The following is a 21,084-nucleotide window of genomic DNA, read 5'->3' on the forward strand; positions in this document are numbered from 1 at the left end:
GGTTGTATTTGCTTTCATGTAAACAATCCTCATGAGTGTGAGGTGGTATCTTAATATGGTTTTAATTCCATTTTCCCAGTAAATGACACTGAGCAACTTTTCTTATGTCTGTTGCCCATCTCTATGTCCCTTGGAGAAGTATGTATTATTTTTTAAAAATTTCTTTTTATTTTATTTTTATTAAAAACACTGTGATTTACAAAGTTGTTCACAATACAGTTGTTTCAGGCATTTAGTGTTCCAACACCACCAGTGTGACCTTCCCTCCACCAATGTCCCCAGTTTCTCTCCCATCCCCAACCAGCTCCCTTAGTCACATAACAAATTTACTTTATATTACTTGTTCCAATGAAACTTTAAGAAATGGCAAATAGAATGATCAGAAAATAAATCAGTAAGAGCCAATTTGTTATTGCTATAAGATTTTAACTATGTAAATAAGGAAAATAACACAATATAATAAAATACAATATAATAACTACTGTATATCTATTACAATATAGTAAAATAGAATACAATATAATAAAATGCTTGTTCTTGTTTACAGAAGTAGTTTTCAACTCTGGAATCTAAAATATATTGCATTAAATTTTATTTTAGATTTGGATCTCATTATGGTAATAATCATGACTTACTTGTAACTAATAAAACTTTTAAAGAAATTCTGTGCTAATATGTTTCGGAGTTACAGTATGGTTTACTTATGTAAGTTTCCCCCCTACAATTTATATAAACACCATAATTTGTAAATTTGTTTGTGATGATTTGTTACAGGCATTCAGTATTCCAACACCAATCTCACCACTATTATCACCTTTCTTCCACTACAGTCTCCAATTTTCCCAAACATCCCTCAAACCTACCCCCAATATAAAATAATTTATTTTATATCTAATAATTATAATAAATAAATTTATAATATATATAAACAAATTAATATAAAATAAGTTATTTTATATTACTTGCCAATAAATTACTATTACAATGATCAGAAAGTATTTCCTTATAAGAAAATTAGTGTGAGTTGTTGTATCTCATTATGGAGACATTAAGTCCTTGTATAAAGGATAACTAAGACGATGTTACAGGTTAAGCCTTCTGTATTTATGTTTTGTTAATAGAGATTGGTTGCAGTCTATGTTATATCCCACCCAAACTGGACTGCTATTTCTGGATTTTCAGTATTGTAGAGTTTGGAGCTATCACAAAGCCGCCTTTGAGGCCTTCTTTCCAGGAAGTCCAGAATTTTTAACTGGGTGGTATAGCTAGAGTTAAATTATCAACTGGTGGTGGCTTTGGGGTGTGGACATGACTTCCCGGTTCCCAGAAATACAGGGAGGTAGGAAGAGGTAGCCCATTCTGACTCCGGGGAAGCCTGGAGATTTCAGTCAAAAGACCTGCATATCTAAATTTTCAGCAGGTAGGGGCCGGGGCCGGAGCTTGGGCTCCGGCCGAGATTCGACCCGGGTGGCCATGCCTTTGCACAGCCGAGTGGCTGCAGAACGAGCAGGAGCCAGAGCCAGCTATATAACTTGGGGTTCCAGCGAGTGCTTGCAACCATGTATCCAGACTAAGCTTTTGCCCCACGCCGGCTAATGGAGGAAATATCCTTCTTCCTTGGTCTCTCTTCCCTCCGGGAGGAGGAGGCGTGGTGTCCGACATTTTATGGGACCTTTGAGCAGGTATGAACTTTGTGGCATGGAAAAAAAAAGTGCTTTGAACTTGAAACAGCGGGACGCTTGGGCAGTCTTGGGCCGGGGCCGGAGCTCGGGCTCTGGCCGAGATTCGACCCGGGTGGCTATGCCTTTGCACAGCCAAGTGGCTGCGGAAGGAGCAGGAGCCAGAGACAGCTATATGACTTGGGGTTGCAACCATGTATCCAGACTGTGAACTAAGCTTTTGCTCCATACTGCTCCAGGAAGGGAAATGATTCAATTTCCAACTTAAATCTCCCTGGACTTAATTACTAAAATACAGAAATTGTAAACTTTTTATCTCTTCATTCTCATCAGTGGAAAACTAATTATCAAATATTTCCTTGTCAATAGGGCTGTATTCTTGGGGGATAAATTCCAACAAAAATAGTGAGTCTGTGTTGAAACTCCAACAACAATAGTGAGTTTTGTGTTGAAATATGGAATGTAATCAAGGTAAAGAGAAAAGGAAGTGAAATTTATCAGTTACGCAGTGAGGGGGTTTGGGGGGTGAGGGGTGGGATGTATACTGTTTTTTTTTTTTATTGGTGGTGGAATATGGGCACTGGTGAAGGGACGGGTGTTTGAGCATTGTATAACTGAGACATAAGCCTGAGAACTTTGTAACTTTCCACATGGTGATTCAATAAAATAAATTAAAAAAAATTTTTTTCAGCAGGTAAATTTCTGGGTGGGGAGCAGTTCTGACACAGTGGAGTCTGACCCCAGACTCAAGTGGGGCATTCTTAGCCCACTGTGGTATTCTTAGCATCAACCTTCCAATTCAGGCATGGGGGCGATTTGGGAGTGTCAGAGCTGCCACTCTGGGATCTTGTTTGGGCTCTCCTCTGAGTGCTCCAGACATCTCAGCCATCCATGGGAGTCCAAAGGATTTTGGGTGGCTAGTTGATCTCTTTCGAGATTTATTTATGGGTCTCTGGAGCAAGGTCAATAGATGAGCTTACATGGCACTGGAGATGGTTCATGGGTGTGACTCTGGAGATGTAGTTCTGTGGTACTCTTAGCATCAACCTTTCATGTATTTGGTGTGAAGACTCTAGCAAGTCTCTTTTCACACTTTTCACACATCACCTTGTCCTGATGGTCCCGTCAGCTGCAGATGCAGCTGGAGCTGGCCAGTTTCTATTTTTTAAATCTTCTGCCCATTTTTAATGGGAATGTTTCTTTTTAATTTCATCATTTTTAAATTGCTAAGCTTTTAAAGTTCTTCACATGATATAATTATGTATATTAATATTTTCTCTATATTAGTAGAATGTATATTTGTTGTGCCAATATTTTCCAGATTGTTATTCTTCCTATATGATTTCAGAGTCACTGAGATGGTACCCACTTTCTCTCCTATGGCCTGTTTTCTATATCCATTGGCTTAAAATATAAATATCCTATAACTGCGCAATCTACTACTGGATAATGGTAATGATTGTACAACTCTGTAAATATACTGAAAATCACTTAGTTGTTTACTTTTTGTTTGCTTTAACCACCCAGGGGCTATTTCCAGTTATCTGCTCAATGGTTGCTCCAGTCCTTTGAACTATCTCTCTGGCCTTCAACTGAGTGCTTTAAAATGGTTTATTTTATGGTGTGTGAACTGCAATTCAGTAAAGCTGTTATTTATTTATTTAATTTTAAATTTCTTGAAATTTTTTTTATTGAATCACCGTGAGCTACATTTATAAAGCTTTCATGTTTGAGTTTCAGTTATATAATGATTGAACACCCGTTCCTCTACCAGTGTACATTTTCCATCACCAATGTCCCCAGTATCCCTCCCCTCGCCCCGTCCCCCCCTGCTTCTAACTATGCACACATAAATGGACAGAATTTTCCTACCAAAATATAAAATGGACATATAGAAAAACATTAGCACTGATTCACTTTAAGTCCTGAGGAAGTGAGAGTATGGGTGAATTTTATCTTTGCCTTTCATTTTCTAGTGTTTTAGAAAGTATATGCTATTAATAACTATTACTTTTATTATCAGAAATTAAATGCTGTGTTTCCTATACCTGCTTGTTTGCAGAATTTCCTTCTTCATTTCTATCTCTTAAAACGATCTCTTCTAGCTAAAGATGTGTTCACTAGTTGTTGCGGATTAGCCAAATAAATTCAATTTTTATTTTTTATTTCAAAAGCTTTAATATATGAGTGCCTATTCTGTGCAGATTATATATTTACTCTGGGGACATAGAGATATCACCTAGTATGACCTGTTGGCTTTGCTTACATGTACCAATAACTTTATTTTATTTTATTTTATTTTATTTATTTACTTTTTTGCTTTTTGGGTCACACCCAGCGATGCTCAGGGGTTACTCCTGGCTTTTCACTCAGGAATTACTCCTGGCAGTGCTTGGGGGACCATATGGAATGCCGGGGATCGAACCTGGGTCGGCTGCATGCAAGGCAAACGCCCTACCCGCTGTGCTATCGCTCCAGCCCCCAATAACTTTATTTTAAATTCAAAACAACGTCTATTGTTTTTAGTGTAATATCTAAGACTGTAGAGACTATAGTCTTAGTCTCTAGACTATAGACATCTAGACTATATGAGTCCCTGAATTTTAAAAATTAAAACAAAAACATAGTTAAAAATTGTCACAGGAACCAGGGAGACAGCTTAAAAGGCTGAAGTAATTCTTTGCATGCAGGAAAGTCAGGTTTGGTCCCCAGTATCACATGGTCCCCTAAGCATCTCCAGGAGTGGCCCCCAAGCACCGAGCTGGGTCAAACATGAGCCGTGCCACATGTGCACATCCCCACCTAAAAAGGGATCAGCAAACTGGAGCTCACACTTTGCATGAAGAAATTTTGATTTGATCTCTATCACATGGACCCAAAATACCACTAGGTGTATCCCCAGAGCAGGACCAGGTATGGTCCAAAACCCAAAATTATATACATTAGATAACAGTTGATACACAAATGTTAAAAATAAATCAGGGGCATTCCACATGGAATTACCCACAAACCAACATGGAGTGTATAATTCCATGTTTTACTTTATGAGTTTTCCTTCTCCCTTTTATTTTGTAAATGGAACTAACTTCAAAAAAATCATTGGAGCTGGAGTGATAGCACAGTGGGTAGGGCGTTTGCCTTGCACTCAGCCAACCCGAGTTCGATTCCCAGCATCCCATATGGTCCCCTGAGCACCGCCAGGGTTAATTCCTGAGTTCAGAGCCAGGAATAACCTCTGTGCATCGCCGGGTGTGACCCAAAAAAGCAAAAAGAAAAAAATCATTACTGAGTTTGGAGTGATAGTACAGCAGGTAGGACACTTGGGACACTTGTCTTACCCTTGGCCAACCTGGATTCAAAGCACAAAACCCCATATGATACCCTGAACCCCGCCAGGAGTAATTTGTGAGCACAGAGCCAGGAGTAAGCCCTAAGCACAGCCCAAAGACCTGCCCTTCCCCCCAAATATCATTACAGCATCAATTAAATTGCATAGATCTCTATAAAGAAAATAAAGGCATACCTTTACTAGCTCCACAGCTCCAGAAGCAAAATCACAACAATAAAGAAAACATCCTGAAACATTCCTATGAAAACAAAATAAATATTAACATCTAGCATACAGAAATGCTCAAACTACAGAAGAAAAAAATCAGAGCACATTTGAACCTTCTAGTAAGTATTTCTTCAGCAGAATTTTGGATGACAGCTTCTTATGCTTGAAAATTTTTATTTATTTATTTTTAATGAATCAACATGGGGTAGTTACAGACTTACAAACTTTCGTGCTTACCTTTCAGTCATACAATGATCAAGTATCCATCTCTTCACCAGTGCCCATTCTCCACCACCAATGATCCTGGTATCCCTCCCATTACCCCCACCCCATCCCGCACCCCACCCTGCCTCTGTGGCAGGGCATTCCCTTTCGCTCTCTCTCTCCTTATGGGTGTTGTGGTTTGCAATAGAGGTATTGAGTGGCCATCATTTGGTCTGTAGTCTACTTTCAGCATGCATCTCCCATCCTGAGTGGGCCCTCCACACACCCCATACTTGGTGGTCCCTTCTCTATCTGAGCTGCCTTTTCCCCCAGCATGTGAGGCTGCCTTCCAAGCTGTGAGGCAATCCTCCTGGTATTCATCTCTACTATTCTTGGGTGTAAGTCTCCCATTCTGTTACTTTATATTCCACAAATGAGTGCAATCTTTCTATGTCTGTCCTTCTCTTTCTGACTCATTTCACATAACATGATACTTTCCATGTTGATCCACCTATATGCAAATTTCATGACTTCATCTTTTCTAACAGCTGCATAATATTTCATTGTGTAGATGTACCAAAGTTTCTTTAACCAGTCATCTATTCTCAGGCATTTGGGTTTTTTCCAGATACTGGTTATTGTAAACAATGCTGCAATGAACATACAAGTGTAGATGTCATTTCTACTACACTGTTTTGCATCTCTGGGATATATTCCCAGAAGTGGTATTGCTGGGTCAAATGGGAGCTTAATTTTTAATTTTTTGAGAAGTGTCCATACTGTTTTCCCAAAGGGTTTAACCATTCGGCATTCCCACCAGCAGTGAAGGAGAGTTCTTCTTGTATGGTTCAACAAGTCCCTTGTATATCCTTGATATCAATCTCTTATCAGATGGGTATTGGGTGAATATCCTTTCCCACTCTGTAGATTGTCTTTGTATTCTGGTCACTCTTTCTTTTGAGGTGCAGAAGCTTCTTAGTTTAAGATAGTCCCATATGGTTATCTCTTTCCACTTGCTTGGTTAGTGGGGTGCCATCTTTGAAGATACCTTTAGCTTCAATGGGATAACAGCTTCTTGAGTCTTTTCAGACATTGATTTCTACAGTGGTATAAGGGTATCATTATGTTGCTTCTGTACCAGCACTGTTTCAAACACTTTTCATTAATTACAGAGTAACTTTCAATTTCCTGACCTGTTTTTACTGGACCTCCATTATTTAGGTTTACTTGACTTTCATCCAATCATACTCTCACATAGAATGCCTCTGAGGTTATATATCAGAACTGTTCCATTCTGAGGCCATAGCAATTGTACAGCAGGCAGGGTGTCTGCCTTGCACATGGCTGACCCAAATTCAATCCCTAGCACCCCATATGGTCCCTCTAAGTATTGCCAGGTATGACCCCAAAACAAAACGAACAAAAAAATTTTTTTTTCTGTTCCTTCTTGCCCTAGCAGGCACTCTTTCTTCTGTCTCCAACTCCTGTGTCTTATAGTTCTTATAAGCTTACTCAAATTCCACCCTTGGTGTCCCTTGGTGCTTCATCCCCCTCCTTCCTACGTATACCATTCATTTGTGTCTTGGGATTATTACAGAGGCTCAAATGCCTTGATGAGGTGCAGTAGCTATCAGGTTGAAACACAATATTTAAAAAAGAACAAAACACAAAAATGCTCATTCTTTGCTCTTTTTTCATCTTATAATAGTCAAACATTTGTTACATCTCATGTACCAAATATTACAAAACAAATTAATAAAGTAATGAAACACTAAGAGTATGGATTTTTGTTTTGGGGGGTCACATCTAGCGGTGCTCAGAGGACCAAGATTAAACTTAGGCTCTCCCCCATGTGAAGCACACATTTTAACTCTTTGAGTTAGCTACCTGGCCCCAAGAAGATGGATTTTGGAACCAAATACTGTTTAAATCCTGGACTTGTCACTCAAGAAGTGCCTCCGATTTGGGGGGCGGGAGGCTGCTATTTATTCATAAAAATATTGATTAATTTTATTTATCTTCTACTAAACTTAGACAGCTTTAATCAATCTTTACTGAAATTCAGTGACAATAGCTGGAACACTGTCATTCACAGACTGGTGTTTGCTATGAATTCTGTAGTCAGCACAATTATGGACCCTAATTTTGGAACACACATTCTTTTTGTGTCACACTTAGTCTGATCCTTACCCTCTATACTGTTGTCAAAGAATCCATCTATCAGGTAGCAAGTGAGTAAGAAAGATTATTATATAATTAAATAGTAATTCTAAGAGATTACTTTAGGGTCCACTTGGAAACCTGATCAGTTTAGTACAGCTTTTATGGAAGAGTAGCCATGGTGGGGAACCTCAGGTGCAAATCTTACGATTTTGAAGGAGGGGGTTGGAATTGCTGTGAGTGGGGGAATGGTAGTAGCATTCGGAAGTGAGAGTTAAATGCCAAGTATAAGAAGCACAGTTGCTTCTGAGGGCACTCACAGGTATGTGGCAGGATATTTAAGCCCTCAAGAACACAACTAGAATTCCTGATTTGATTTAGGAGGCATTTCGAGCAAGAAAATCTTCTAAATAAATACATTAATACTGGCACAAATATCTCACCTGGTCTCCATTTACACTTGAATGCTACTCATTGATAAAGACCATGTTCACATGTAACTTTGATACCAGGGATTTGCATTTCATTTACAATCCATCCAAATAGTTTAAAGTGTGATGAACAGGATTTAGTTATGAAAACTTAGCCAGAACGGAATCAAAGTCGAAATTGTCACTGCTCAGGAAAGTAACTCAATAGGCTGGAGCACGTGCCTGGCATACTCAGAGCCCTGGGTTCCGTCTCTAGCACTTGATGGCCTTCACACAGCCAGGGACTAATGCTGTTCAGCCATGTCACTGCTGGGTAGGCCCAAACAACACACGAAAGTAAAACTTGCACGCAAATCTTTTCTTATCCATTCCAAATAAAAATGGTGCATTACTCCTATTCTTTCCTAAGAAAGCTGAATGTTGGCGACTCTGTAATTTGCTAGTGGCCCCTTATGTTTGAAATGTGCTTAGCAAACACTCTGATACAGAGTACTATGCCCTAAGATGGCTAAGGGTGGGGTTGGAGCGATATTACAGTGGGTAAATCATCTGCCTTGTATGCAGCCAACTGGGTACCACCCCCAGCAACACCATCAGGAGTGATCCCAGAGCACAGAGTCAGAGTAGCCCTGAGCATCCGCAGCACTGGGTGTGGCCCCCAAACAAAAACAAACAAACAAAGATGGCTAAAGGTAGGGCTGCAATCACAGTGCCAGAGTCTTGAATCTTGGCTCTACCACTCAGATGTGTGACCTTGAAATAGTCATGTAATCTCTCTGTGACTGTCTCCTCATCTTTAACAAAGAGAGAAAAATGACGTAAAAGGTGGTTGTGAGGAATGCATGATTTCATATAGCATCCAGAAAGGTGCCTATCTCAGAATAAGCACCAATAAATGGTAGACATTGTTATTACTGCTTTTGTGAATATCAACCTCACTATTACTATCATCATCAAAAGAAGATCGATGACCTCTGCCTTTCAGGAAACTTGGACAGTAAGAATTTCTTATGGTTCTCTATAAATCTCCATATCACCCAGAACACTTTTCTGAGCATGGCATATCTAACTCATCATGAAGGCAGTACTTATTATACACCCACAAGATACAAAACAGATTAGAAGCGAAAGAAAAGCAAGCATGTGCCATGTGTCATGGAACCACAGAGCAGCAGTGTGACCTCTGACACTGAATTCCCACTGCATCAGCAGATCAAGTTGAAAAGTCTTGTGATCACCCAATGACTTCCCAGAGTGTTTCTATAAAATCAGGTGACTGCCTTGGCCTTTCTCCCAGAAAGCAGGTGTAAATATCACCACTACCACCGCATCACCAAGCACTTTCTTGGCAGGTGGTTTAAGAACTAAATGATCCTTGGAGAATGATACCACCTCTCAATTCCAAGGGTCTAATTATGGTAAAATATTCTGAAAATGTAAAACATTAATCCCATGCCCTCAAAAAATAATAAAACATAATTTCTTAGGCAGAGGAAGAAGTCTAATCCTCCCTTTGGAAGGCTAATCACTGACTGGTTTGCCTTTTAAAAGTGAATTATCTCAGGTTATTGAGCTACAAAGTTTTCTAAAATGAGGCAAAAAAGAAAAAAGAGTCAGGGAGAAGGGAAGCAAGAGCTCTCATACTATTAGTTGGACAGAGAAGGGGAAAATACAAATATGAATCAAAATATAAGTCAGTCAGTATGTACTGAGCTATGACTACTTATATGGCATTATTAGGATACCTGAAAAATCAAGTAGGCTAAATATATTCTGTATATCAAGAAAAATAAGCAGTAACAGGAAAAACAAGACACTAAAAAATGATATGCTTAATACCTTCACATCTTTTAGTCTAGTTCTTCCTCTGGGAGAACCTGGCAAGCTACCGAGAGTTTCCTGCCCACATGGGAGAGCCTCGCAAACTCCCCGTGGTGTATTCATATGCCAAAACCAGTAACAATGATGGGTCTCATTCCCCTGACCCTGAAAGAGCCTCCAGTGCGGCACCATGGGAAAGGACATGTAAAGAGATTCTAAAATCTCAGGACTAGGACTAATGGAGACGTTACTGAGACCACTCGAGAAATTTGATGATCAAATGGGATGATGATGGTGATGATGATGATAAGTTCAGAGATTCCTGGGGTGAAGGAACCTGAATATATAGGTATAACTGAATAAGAAATATTCACCCAGAAATTGGAAAAGGAAAATAAACAAATAGTATTTGTTTATTACAAACACAGGATGTAGTTTTAGAGTCGCAAATCTGTTGGAATCATTTCTACATGGTCCCTTTAACTGGGAATGATATTTGGGAATTACCTAGTATTTATTATGTTAGGTTTGTGATAATATTGGAGAACAACCAACCTTTTTTGCAAATACATTGTATCTTTGTGTGTATTCATGTCTGGTACCCAGGACCAAACTTTGGACCTCATACATGTAAGCAAGTGCTCTATTGCTTAGCTATACCTATGACCCAGTACAACATATCTTTTTTTTTTAATTTATTTATTTTTAATTAGTGAATCACCGTGAGGGTACAGTTACAGATTTATACAATTTTGTGCTCATGTTTCTCTCTTACAAAGTTTGAGAACCCATCCCTTCACCAGTGCCCATTCTCCACCACCAGTAAACCTAGCATCCCTTCTACCCTCCCTAATCCCATCTCCCCCCCACCCCGCCCCACCCTGCCACTGTGGCAGGGTATTCCCTTTTGTTCTCTCTCTCTAATTAGGTGTTGTGGTTTGCAATAAAGGTGTTGAGTGGCCACTGTGTTCAGTCTCTAATCTACATTCGGCCCACATCACCCTTCCCCCGCATGGCCTCTGACCATATTATACTTGGTGATCCCTTCTCTGCGTTACCCTCTCTCCAGAATGTGAGGCCAGCCTCCAAGCCATGGAGTCAACCTCCTGGTACTTATTTCTACTATTCTTGGGTGTTAGTCTCCTGCTCTGTTATTCTATATTCCACATATGAGTGCAATCTTTCTATGTCTGTCTCTCTCTTTCTGACTCATTTCACTTAGCATGATACTTTCCATGCTGATCCACTTATATGCAAATTTCATGACCTCCTTTTTTCTAACAGCTGCATAGTATTCCATTGTGTAGATGTACCAAAGTTTCTTCAACCAGTCATCTGTTCTAGGGTTTTTTCCAGATTCTGGCTATTGTAAACAGTGCTGCGATGAACATATAAGTGCAGATGTCATTTCGACTATACTTTTTTGCTTCTCTGGGATATATTCCCAGCAGTGGTATTGCTGGGTCAAATGGGAGCTCAATTTCTAATTTTTTGAGAATCGTCCATATTGTTTTCCAAAAGGGCTGAACCAGTCGGCATTCCCACCAGCAGTGTAGAAGTGTCCCTTTCTCCCCACATCCTCTCCAACAGCGGTTGCTTTTGTTCTTTTGAATGTGGGCCAGTCTCTGTGGTGTGAGGTGGTACCTCATGGTTGTTTTGATCTGCATCTCCCTGATGATTAGTCCAGTACAGCATATCTTAAAGATAAAATTAAGGTAATACGAACGGATTGAGGAGGATTGAGGAGGTGGATATATGGGAATTCATGGCATTATCTATTTTAGGGAAACAATTTTATACCTTCACAATGCAAAAGTAAGAAAATAACATTATCGAGTTTAAAACTATAAAGAGAGGTGTATAGAGGTAGTACAGGGGTTAAAATATTTGCCTTGCAAATGGCTGAACCCAAGTTGATATCTGGCACTGCATATGGTACTTTAAGTTCCACCAGAAGAGATCCCTGAGTAACACTGAATATGGTTCCACCCTCCCTCAAAAAAACCAAAATATGCATAGAGAAAAACTGAAAGGAATTAGAACAAAAAAATTTTTTTTTACTTACATATCTTTAAACTTTATTGATGTTAAAAGTGTAACATTTGAAACCAGGATATTTGACGTATGCGGAAGGGATATGCTCTACACATGAAGCCCTGAGTTTAATTTCTTTTTTTTTTCTTCAATTTCTTTTTTTTAAATTTTATTATTATTATTTTTAATTAGTGGGTCACAGTGAGGGTACAGTTACAGATTCACACATTTTCATGCTTGTTTTTCCTTCATGCAATGTTTAAGAGCCCATCCCTCCACCAGTGTCCATTCTCCACCACCAATGAACCCAGTATCCCTCCCACCCACCCCAGTCCCATCCCCCCACCCCACTCCGCCTCTCATCAGCTATGTAAGGATAATGGGAAGGGTAGATGATAATTCTCTTCTTCCTCTAATGGAAATGTTCTACAGTGTGCTCCTTTTGATTTATAGTGAAAAAATGATATGAAAACTCTTTTGAGTGGGGTGAAGTTACATCCAGAGCTGCTCAGAGGACCCTGTGGTGTTGGGGACTGAACAACAGACTCCTGCATACAAAGCATGTGTTCTAGACCTTTGAGATCCATCTCTGGCCCTTCATATGAGGGTAACTGTGTGTGTAAGAAAAAAAAAGAAGAGTCAAATTTGACAGATCAGCTATAGGTTTGAAACCGCTGGAATTTTGTCAGATTTGTCTTGCTGTCATAACTATTCTATATCACACAGGTGAGCACGTGAAAAGGAAAGGTGTTTCGGAAGAACTGTGTCTCTATCAACTACTTCTGCTTTGTTGAATCTTAGGGGTTTCTGTCGTTACCTCCAAAATAATTTCAAGTTCTGGAAACAATCATTTTCTCCTTTTTGGGGGGAGAGCTTGCTTTTGGGACCACATTCAGTGGTGTTCAAAGCTTACTCTTGACTCTGTGCTCAAGGACCACACGGGGTACTGGTGAATGAATCTGAGTTGGCCATGTGCAAGGCAAGTGCAATACCCACTGTACTATCTCTCTAGCCCCCATGGAGACAATCATTCAAATTTAAGCTTTTGTTTTGTTTTGTTTTTGTTTTAGGGCTACACTCAGTGGTGCTCAGGGCTTACTCCTGGCTCTACACTCAGGAATTACTCCAGACGATACATGGGGGAACATAATGGGTGCCAAGGCTTGAACCCCAGTTGGCTTCATGCAAGGCACGGACCTGCTGTACTATTGCTTCAACCCCTAACTTTTTTTAATACTGTGTAACTCCAGATGTGATGACAAAATAAAATGAATGCTAAAGTATAAGTTTTAAATTAAATTTTCTTTGCATAACATGACAACTATGTATACTGGAAGAGGAAAGTAAAATCCCAGACATTGAACAATTCACTGCTTAGTGGAAGGATCATTTCTCTTGCTCTTTTCTTATTCTCTTAGCCACATAATCACAAGCTTAAACAATTACTTCGACCGACAGTTAGACAATCCAGGGCTAGGAAATACTATGTTCAGAGTAATTCCATATTATATGAAATCAGATACTAAGACTTCTTTTGTAATTTGCTTTAGCCACTGTTTATATGGGATCAAGAACACTACTGGCAAATATAGCCAACATTTTCCCAGAATTTCTCAACATTCTGTACATATGTAAAATTTTGTAAGAAAAGGACACAAAAACTCACTGCAAAGTATTCAGAATTGGAAAGACACTATTTCCAGCACCACAGCCAACCTAAAACCAAAAGAACAAACATATATAAGAATAAGGCTAAATTTCCTCAACAGTGTCAGATATTTTATTTTTTAAAACTAGAAGACAGGGGCTAGAGTGATAGCACAGCGGGTAGGTCATTTGCCTTGCACACGGCTGACCCATGTTTGATTCCCAGCATCCCATATATCCCCTGAGCACCAACAGGAGTGTAATTCCTGAGTGCATGAGCCAGGAATAACCCCTCTGCATTGCCGGGTGTGACCTGAAAATAAAACAAAAACAAAAACAAACCAGAAGACATTTACTGGATCTTTGAACTGAAGAGTTTTTCAAACCGAAAACAATAAAATTAATAACAAGAATATTTTTAAATAATAACTGAAAACATTTAAAATGTTATACTCCCAAACACAGAATAAATCAAATTAAAAGACAGTCACCATACTTAAGAAAACCTGCAATAAATATAAATGGCAGAACTATGTGAAAAACAGATAAGCAAAGAAAATAGAATACTAAATGCAAATGATTTTATACTATTTGAAAAAACTATCTGACCTGCTTAATAATCAAAGATATGCAAATCAAAACAAGCTATAATTTTTTTTCCTTTTTGGGTTACACTTGGCGATGCACAGAGGTTACTCCTGATTCTGCACTCAGGAATTAACCCTGGAGGTGCTCAAGAGACCATATGGGAAGCTGGGAATCAAACCCGGGTCGGCCGAGTCAGTCGCAAAGCGAACTCCTACCCACTGTGCTATTGCTCCAAGCCCAAGCTATAATTGTTATGTAACAAAGTAGAAAGTACCAAAATAAGAATATACCAGTCAACAAATGTACTGATGAAACAAATATACTGCTGTTAAGTAGGATCAGTTATAACTTCTTAGAAAGCAATTTGGTGATATATCTTAAGAGTATTAAATATTTAGGTGCATTCTCCATCCTGGTGTTACCCACATTTCAACCTGAAAGTCTATGTTCTCTTTTGAATACGTGACTCTCTGTCTCCCTACCTGACTTCCTTTAAAAAAATTTTTAGTAGGATCAGAGAGTACAGTGATTGGCAGTGGTTCTATCTCCAGCACACACACCCCCTGAGCCTGCAAGGAGTGACCCCTGACCACAGAGAATAAGTCCTGAGCACTGCCAGGTATGGCTCAAAAACAAGAAAATTATTTTTAGAAAATTATAAAATAGTAAATCTTACCCATAATAATTTTTAAAGTACTGTAATCTATATTAAAAGATGTCTGTTGCAGAAAATCTGAAATAATTTCACCCAGCTGCGCGAAGTAGATAAGTAAAATTGTAGTACTTCACATGAATATTTGAACTATGAAAATACTTATAATTTTTAAAGACAGAAAAATTGCTTATTATATAATGCTAAACTGGAACAAAGTAAAAACCTCAAAAACAAATTTAGCATGCCCACTTATAAAATTAATATAAGCTAAAGGAGAAAAAAATGTAAAATGTCAATAGTAGTTAGTTCACTTCTTTGACTGTACATAATTTCACTTGACTTATTTTCATTTTAGGAAATTCTCTATAATCAATATATGTTACCTTTATAATTAGAAAAAAATTTAAAGTAGAAAACTAAGACCTCCACTAGATCATAGCAAATGGTGTATTTCACTTATTTCTATCTCACATGAAAAATTGCAATGGAGAAATGAAAACCAGAACTTTAGCAGTATTTAAAACCATTATTGGGAGCAGAGTGATAGTCCAGCAGGTTGGGTGTTTGCTTTACATACAGCTGACCCAGGTTCAATCCCTGGCATCCCATATGGTGCCCCAAGCACAAAAAGAGTAATTCCTGAGTGCAAGACCCAAGAATAACCATTGAGCACCACCAGGTGTGGCCCAATGCCTATTCCACTCAAAATAAAAAACCCCAAAACAAAAAGAAGATCACTGGCAAGTCAGAAATTAAGACAAGTTAAAAAAAATTAAAACCACAAACTAATAACCCAATTAAAGATTTGAGTGCCTTAAATATCGAGGGCAATAGATACAAGGGCCAGGAGGACTGCCCCATACCTGGAAGATTGCTTCATGAGTGAAGGGGAGAAGGCAGATGAAATAGAGAGGGATCACTAAGAAAATGATGGCTAGAGGAACCAGTTGGGATGGGAGATGCATGCTGAAAGTAGATAATGGACCAAACACGATGACCTCTCAGTGTCTGTGTTGCAAGCCATAATGCCCCAAAGCAGAGAGAGTGTATGGAGAGAGAGTGTATGGGGAATATTGTCTGCCAAGGAGGCAGGGGGAGGGTGGGAAAGGGGGGGGTATACCGGGGATATTGGTGGTGGGGAATGTGCACTGGTGGAGGGATGGGTATTTGATCATTGTGTGATTGTAACCCAAACACGAAAGCTTGTAACTATCTCACAGTGATTCAATAAAATGTATTCAATAATGTATGAAACCGTACCAGACACTTGTTTAGATATGACCATTTCCCTCCTAAAAAAAAAGCCTGGATTGTTAATAAAGAGGAATGTACACTTTTGAATGGTAGGTTAGAGCCCATCTTTACCCCCGTAGTACAATACCTCTAGGATTCTAAACGTGGCCATGCTGCCAGGAAACAATGCTGTCTTCAGAGATCCTGTTCTCTGTTCTCTAGAGCCTTGGCTGGGAAAATCAGATCCCACTTTGCTTTGAACACCTGAAGTGTTGGGACTGTTCTTACAGTGATTTTTTCCTTCGGGTATAGTAAGGCAGTGCATTCTTGAGAAACAATCTGCAGTATTAATTTTCACATGCTCGCATGTCACTTCTCTTGTCTTCTCTTCAGTTTTTTGACCAAATGGAAGAATTTCAGGAAACTCCCTCAAAAGCCAGTTGCGATCCTTGAAAAATTTATTCTTGTGAATCTTATAAAATGCATTCCAATATTTACTAGCTTCATGCTCATATTTAACTAAAAGGAAAAGGAAAAGGTTAATTTTACCAGAATTATATTTACTATTTACGTAAATAATATTTATAGTAAATTATACTTACTATAGTTGTATTTATTATATTTACTGCTTATTGTAGGTTACTAACTGCAGTTTGGACTGGAGCAATAGCACAGTGGGTAGGGTGTTTGCCTTGCGCAAGGCCGACCCGGGTTCGATTTCTACATCCCTCTTGGAGAGCGTGGCAAGCTACCGAGAGTAGCCTGCCCACGTAGCAGAGCCTGGCAAGCTACCCATGGCGTATTCAATATGCCAAAAACAGTAACAATGAGTCTCACAATGGAGACGTTACTGGTGCTTGCTCGAGCAAACCTATGAATAATGGGATGACAGTGCTACAGTGCTACAGTGCTACTAACTGTAGTTTAATAACTAAATATATTTCAAAATTAAATGCTTGTAAATATTATATGCTTTATCATTTATAATAGTACTACTGAATAACTTTAATATTATAATTGTTATTCATCTGATTTGTTTTGTTTTGAGCCATACCAGGGATCACTCCAGGCAGTGCTCAAGGAACCATATGGGATGCTGGAGACAGAAACCAGGTCATCTAGATCCAAGGCAAACATGCTTCCCATTGTACTATCTCTTTGGCCCCTTCGCCTATTTTTTTTTAACTTTTGATACTTTGTTCTAGAAAACTGAAAAGTTTATTGGGATGTCAAAGGGGAAGAAACTTCCCAGTCAGGGAAGAATCTGGTATAGGACACAGTTCTATATATCTTTTAATCTCTTAAAAGGTCAAAACTAAAATAAGTATTGATTCTCTCAAAATGCTAGGTAGTCAGTCCTAACTCCACAAATCTGCATGTTTTTTAATAATTTGGCAAATAATTTTTGTGAGGAATACATTCACTGAAAACTACCTTTTATAGTCTAATATTGTCATTGTCACTGTCACTGTCATCCTGTTGCTCATCGATTTGCTCAAGCGAACACCAAAATGGAGAGTAACGTCTCCATTTTGAGACTTGTTGTTACCATTTTTAGCATATCGAATATGCCACGGGTAGCTTTCCAGGCTCTGCCGTGGGGGCAAGATTGTCTCGGTAGCTTGCCGGCTCACCAAGAAGGGCGGAGGAATCGAACCCGGGTGGGCCACGTGCAAGGCAAACGCCCTGCCGCTGTGCTGTCACTCCAGCCCAGTCTACTACTGTAAGGTTAATAATAATATTTTACCAATAACAGGTAAGGCTCTTTAATAGAAAAAGGATTTTATGTCCCAAAAAATCCATTCATAATTTTATGGGACAAAATTGGTGCAAATTGGTAATGAGACAGGAAATTTGGGCTTATCAATTATGTCAGTTGAGAGTTAGAACTGTCCACTGAAATCTCCATCAAGCCTCCCAGGCTCCAGAGCCCACTGTCCAGTCCAGCAGAACCAGAACCACATCTCCTGACTCTTGCAATCTAGGAGCCATTAGTATTTTCAATCTTCTGCCACTTCCAGAAGCATCTTTATCTAGTGACATTTCCCAATATGATATACTACAGAAAACTTCTAAAGCTTATTTCTTAATTATCTTAAAAATTTTTTGTCCCCTCTAAACAGTGCTCAGGTATTGGTTTGTCCTTTCCACCTTACCACAGGGAGCTTAGGTTTAATGAGTTACTCCCTTCACAGTGCTCCCATCCCTCTGTGTTTATTTGTAACCTCTTTCTTTGTGCTCTGTTAGCTTGTAAATAATGCTTTTCTTTTCCCCTTAAGTCCTTTGCATAGTTAATTCAGAACAATGTCCTTTTTGTATAGACACAGGAAGACAATTAATGCTATGCTCTTGTAAGTTGGGAGTTAATTGACTCTGAATGATATTCACTCCTGGGCATCTGTTCTTTTGACTTAAGCCTCAGTTGCCCTTACTTATTAGCACCCCAAAAGCATGGTCCTGATGAAAGACTGGATGGACCCAGGGCAAGCAGTGAGCTACCCTGGTATTGAAATGGTCCAGGCCAAAGTGCCATAATACTTAGCTATAAGTTAAGAGCATGGTCATAGACACATTCTGTCATGAATAAAAAAGCACACTTAGAAAGGACTCTGCTAGGGTTAGGAAAGATTAACTTGGCCTGAGCACTGTAGTCTGAGATCTATAGCAAGATACCCTAGGAGAGCCACCCTACAAGCTCAATGTATCTCTTCCTGTGTCCATACAAAATAACGAATATTAAGAAGTAGAATTAAGATGTTAATTAAGATGTTAATTAAGTTATTGGACTAAGCAAGATGGAGCGGGGAGAGACTAGCAAGGGGGACTAGCAAGGGAGAAGAATGTAGAGGAAGAATGCAGGAGTAAGCACGTGGAGAGACGCAGCTGTGAGAGGGAGTGCAGAGAGATGAGCGGGAGAGACAGGAGGAGATGGGAATGAGGGGCAATGTGACACTGGAATGGGGAGTTTAGGGAGACTGGAACAGGCGTGTGGGGAGAATGGAATGAACGGCAACTGATCATCAACCAGCCTGGTGGCCTTGTTTCTTCCTTCGTCTGCCTGTTGGCATGCTTCCTGAGTCCACTGAATGGAGAGAGAGAGAGAGAGAGAGAGAGAGAGAGAGAGAGAGAGAGAGAGAGAGAGAGAGGGAGGGAGGGAGGGAGGGAGGGAGGGAAGGAAGGAGAGAGAGGGAGGGAGGGAGGGAGAGAGGGAAGGAGAGAGGGAGGGAGAGACAGAGAGAGAGAGGGAAGGAGAGAGGGAGGGAGGGGGAGAGAGAGAGAGAGAGAGAGAGAGAGAGAGAGAGAGAGAGAGAGAGATAGAGGAGAGAGAAGCCGCCTGGAGATTACACACTCAGGAGCCAAAGGACTACCAGCAATACTCATTCAACCCAACTGGCAGCTTAGTGCTAGAAAATGAGGATGCCGGGAACCACCCTAGTGGTGCTCAGAGGCCTAGGGTGACCCTGTGGGCCCAGGATTGAACCTGTGTCCAGTACTACATCCCTGGCATTTCCAAGCCTTTTAAAAAAGCATAAGCGCTTTGTGACGTCATTCCTTAGCAGCATTTCCTGGGGCTCAGGGTCAGGGTTAGGTCAACAGTTTCAGAACTCTGGCAAATCTTTTTTGTTTGTTTTTGTTTACAAGGACACACCCAGTGACATTCAGGGGTGCTCCTGGCTTTGCATTCAGTAATTATTCCTGGCAATGCTGGGGATCTGACCAAGGTCAGCTGTGTGCAAGGTCAGCTGAGTATTCCAGTCCTACACCTGACTGGAAATTCTTAGCTTTCTGCCTCTTCTACTTCAAAATTTAAATGAGTACAATAATGAAGCATCAGGGAGATGGCTCAAAAGGCTGGAGTACATGCTTTGAGTGTGGGAACTCCGGGTTCAATTTCTAACACTCTGGGGCTCTCAGATCACTGCCAGGAGTTACTCCTGAGCACAATTCTGAGAGTATCCCCAGGCAGCACTGCCTAGTATGACCCCTCTCCCCATGACTAACTCCCTCCCCTATCCCATTCATTCATAAAACATTTCTTGAATACTGTTACATATGAAATCTAATGCTATTTTATTTTCTTTTTGGGTCACACCCGGCGATGCACAGGGATTACTCCTGCCTTATGCACACAGGAACTACTCCTGGTTGTGCTCAGGAGACCATATGGGATGCTGGGAATCGAACCCGGGTCGACCGCATGCAAGGCAAATGACCTACCCGCTGTGCTATCGCTCCAGCCCCTGAAATCTAATTCATAAACCTAATCTCTGGGTTTAGCATTTCCTTCATGCAATGTAGACATGTGACCTTTTCTGTTCATTTCTTTCTTGGGTCACACCCAGCAGTACTCAGGGATTCACCCAGCTCTGTGTGTGTGTGTGTGTGTGTGTGTGTGTGTGCATATTTGTTTATGTAGAGAATATCCATATTTGTTTATGTAGAGAATATTCCTGGAAGGATAATCACTCAAGTATTAATAATCATTGTATGCTTCTCAGGAGGGGAACTGAATGGCTGGGAGACCAAGGTTGGAGGAAAAATTTCCATTCCAGTCTGGATCTGTGTCAACCTACTGTCTTATCTCAAAACAAACAAAACAACAAACGAAACAAAACTAAAACAAGGGGCTAACGCCTCTCAAATTTTAAAAAGAACCTAATCTAGAATAAGTTGTTGCCTGAATTCAGGCTCATTTTTGTTTCAGAGGCTTTTCTTAAAAGTCACATAGTTTCTCTTTTCCTTGCATTTGTAACTTTATGGCCCTGTACCACTGACCTCCACCCATTTGGTCACAAGACTTCCTCCCCATTGAGGCTAAACTGTATTTGGCAAAACGGCTGCTAAAAAGACAGAAACTCCCATCTGTAATTCAGGCTTGAGAAATAAAAGTAGGCCTTGGTAACAAAAGAGTTATGAGATGTTAATTTGACGCCCAAAATATGGTCATATCTGCCCTAATGGAAGAAAGCCTGTTTATGGTTAATGTAAACATTGTTGTATTTTTATCCTCAAAGCAGTTGTCTCTATTTTTAAAAATTGAAGGAGACCTGATACACAGTGTAAGAAAACAAAACA

The 21,084-nt window shown here is 39.8% G+C and overlaps 1 protein-coding gene across 2 annotated transcripts in view; it reads right to left on the reverse strand.

Annotated features, from left to right (window-relative positions):
* METTL8 (methyltransferase 8, methylcytidine) overlaps window positions 1-21,084 on the reverse strand; it is a 103,475-nt gene that overhangs the window by 9,232 nt on the left and 73,159 nt on the right. For both annotated transcript variants that reach the window (XR_008627331.1, XM_055122037.1), the window contains exons 4-6: window positions 16,157-16,527; window positions 13,552-13,601; window positions 5,203-5,266 (exon numbers count right to left, since the gene is read on the reverse strand). Coding sequence is in view for 1 of the 2 variants with exons in the window: in XM_055122037.1 (XP_054978012.1) it covers window positions 5,203-5,266; window positions 13,552-13,601; window positions 16,157-16,527 (485 nt within the window). In the remaining variant the exon portion in view is untranslated. The remainder of the gene's footprint in view (window positions 1-5,202; window positions 5,267-13,551; window positions 13,602-16,156; window positions 16,528-21,084) is intronic.

Source organism: Sorex araneus, chromosome X (assembly GCF_027595985.1).
Source record: "Sorex araneus isolate mSorAra2 chromosome X, mSorAra2.pri, whole genome shotgun sequence".
Lineage (NCBI taxonomy): Eukaryota > Metazoa > Chordata > Mammalia > Eulipotyphla > Soricidae > Sorex > Sorex araneus.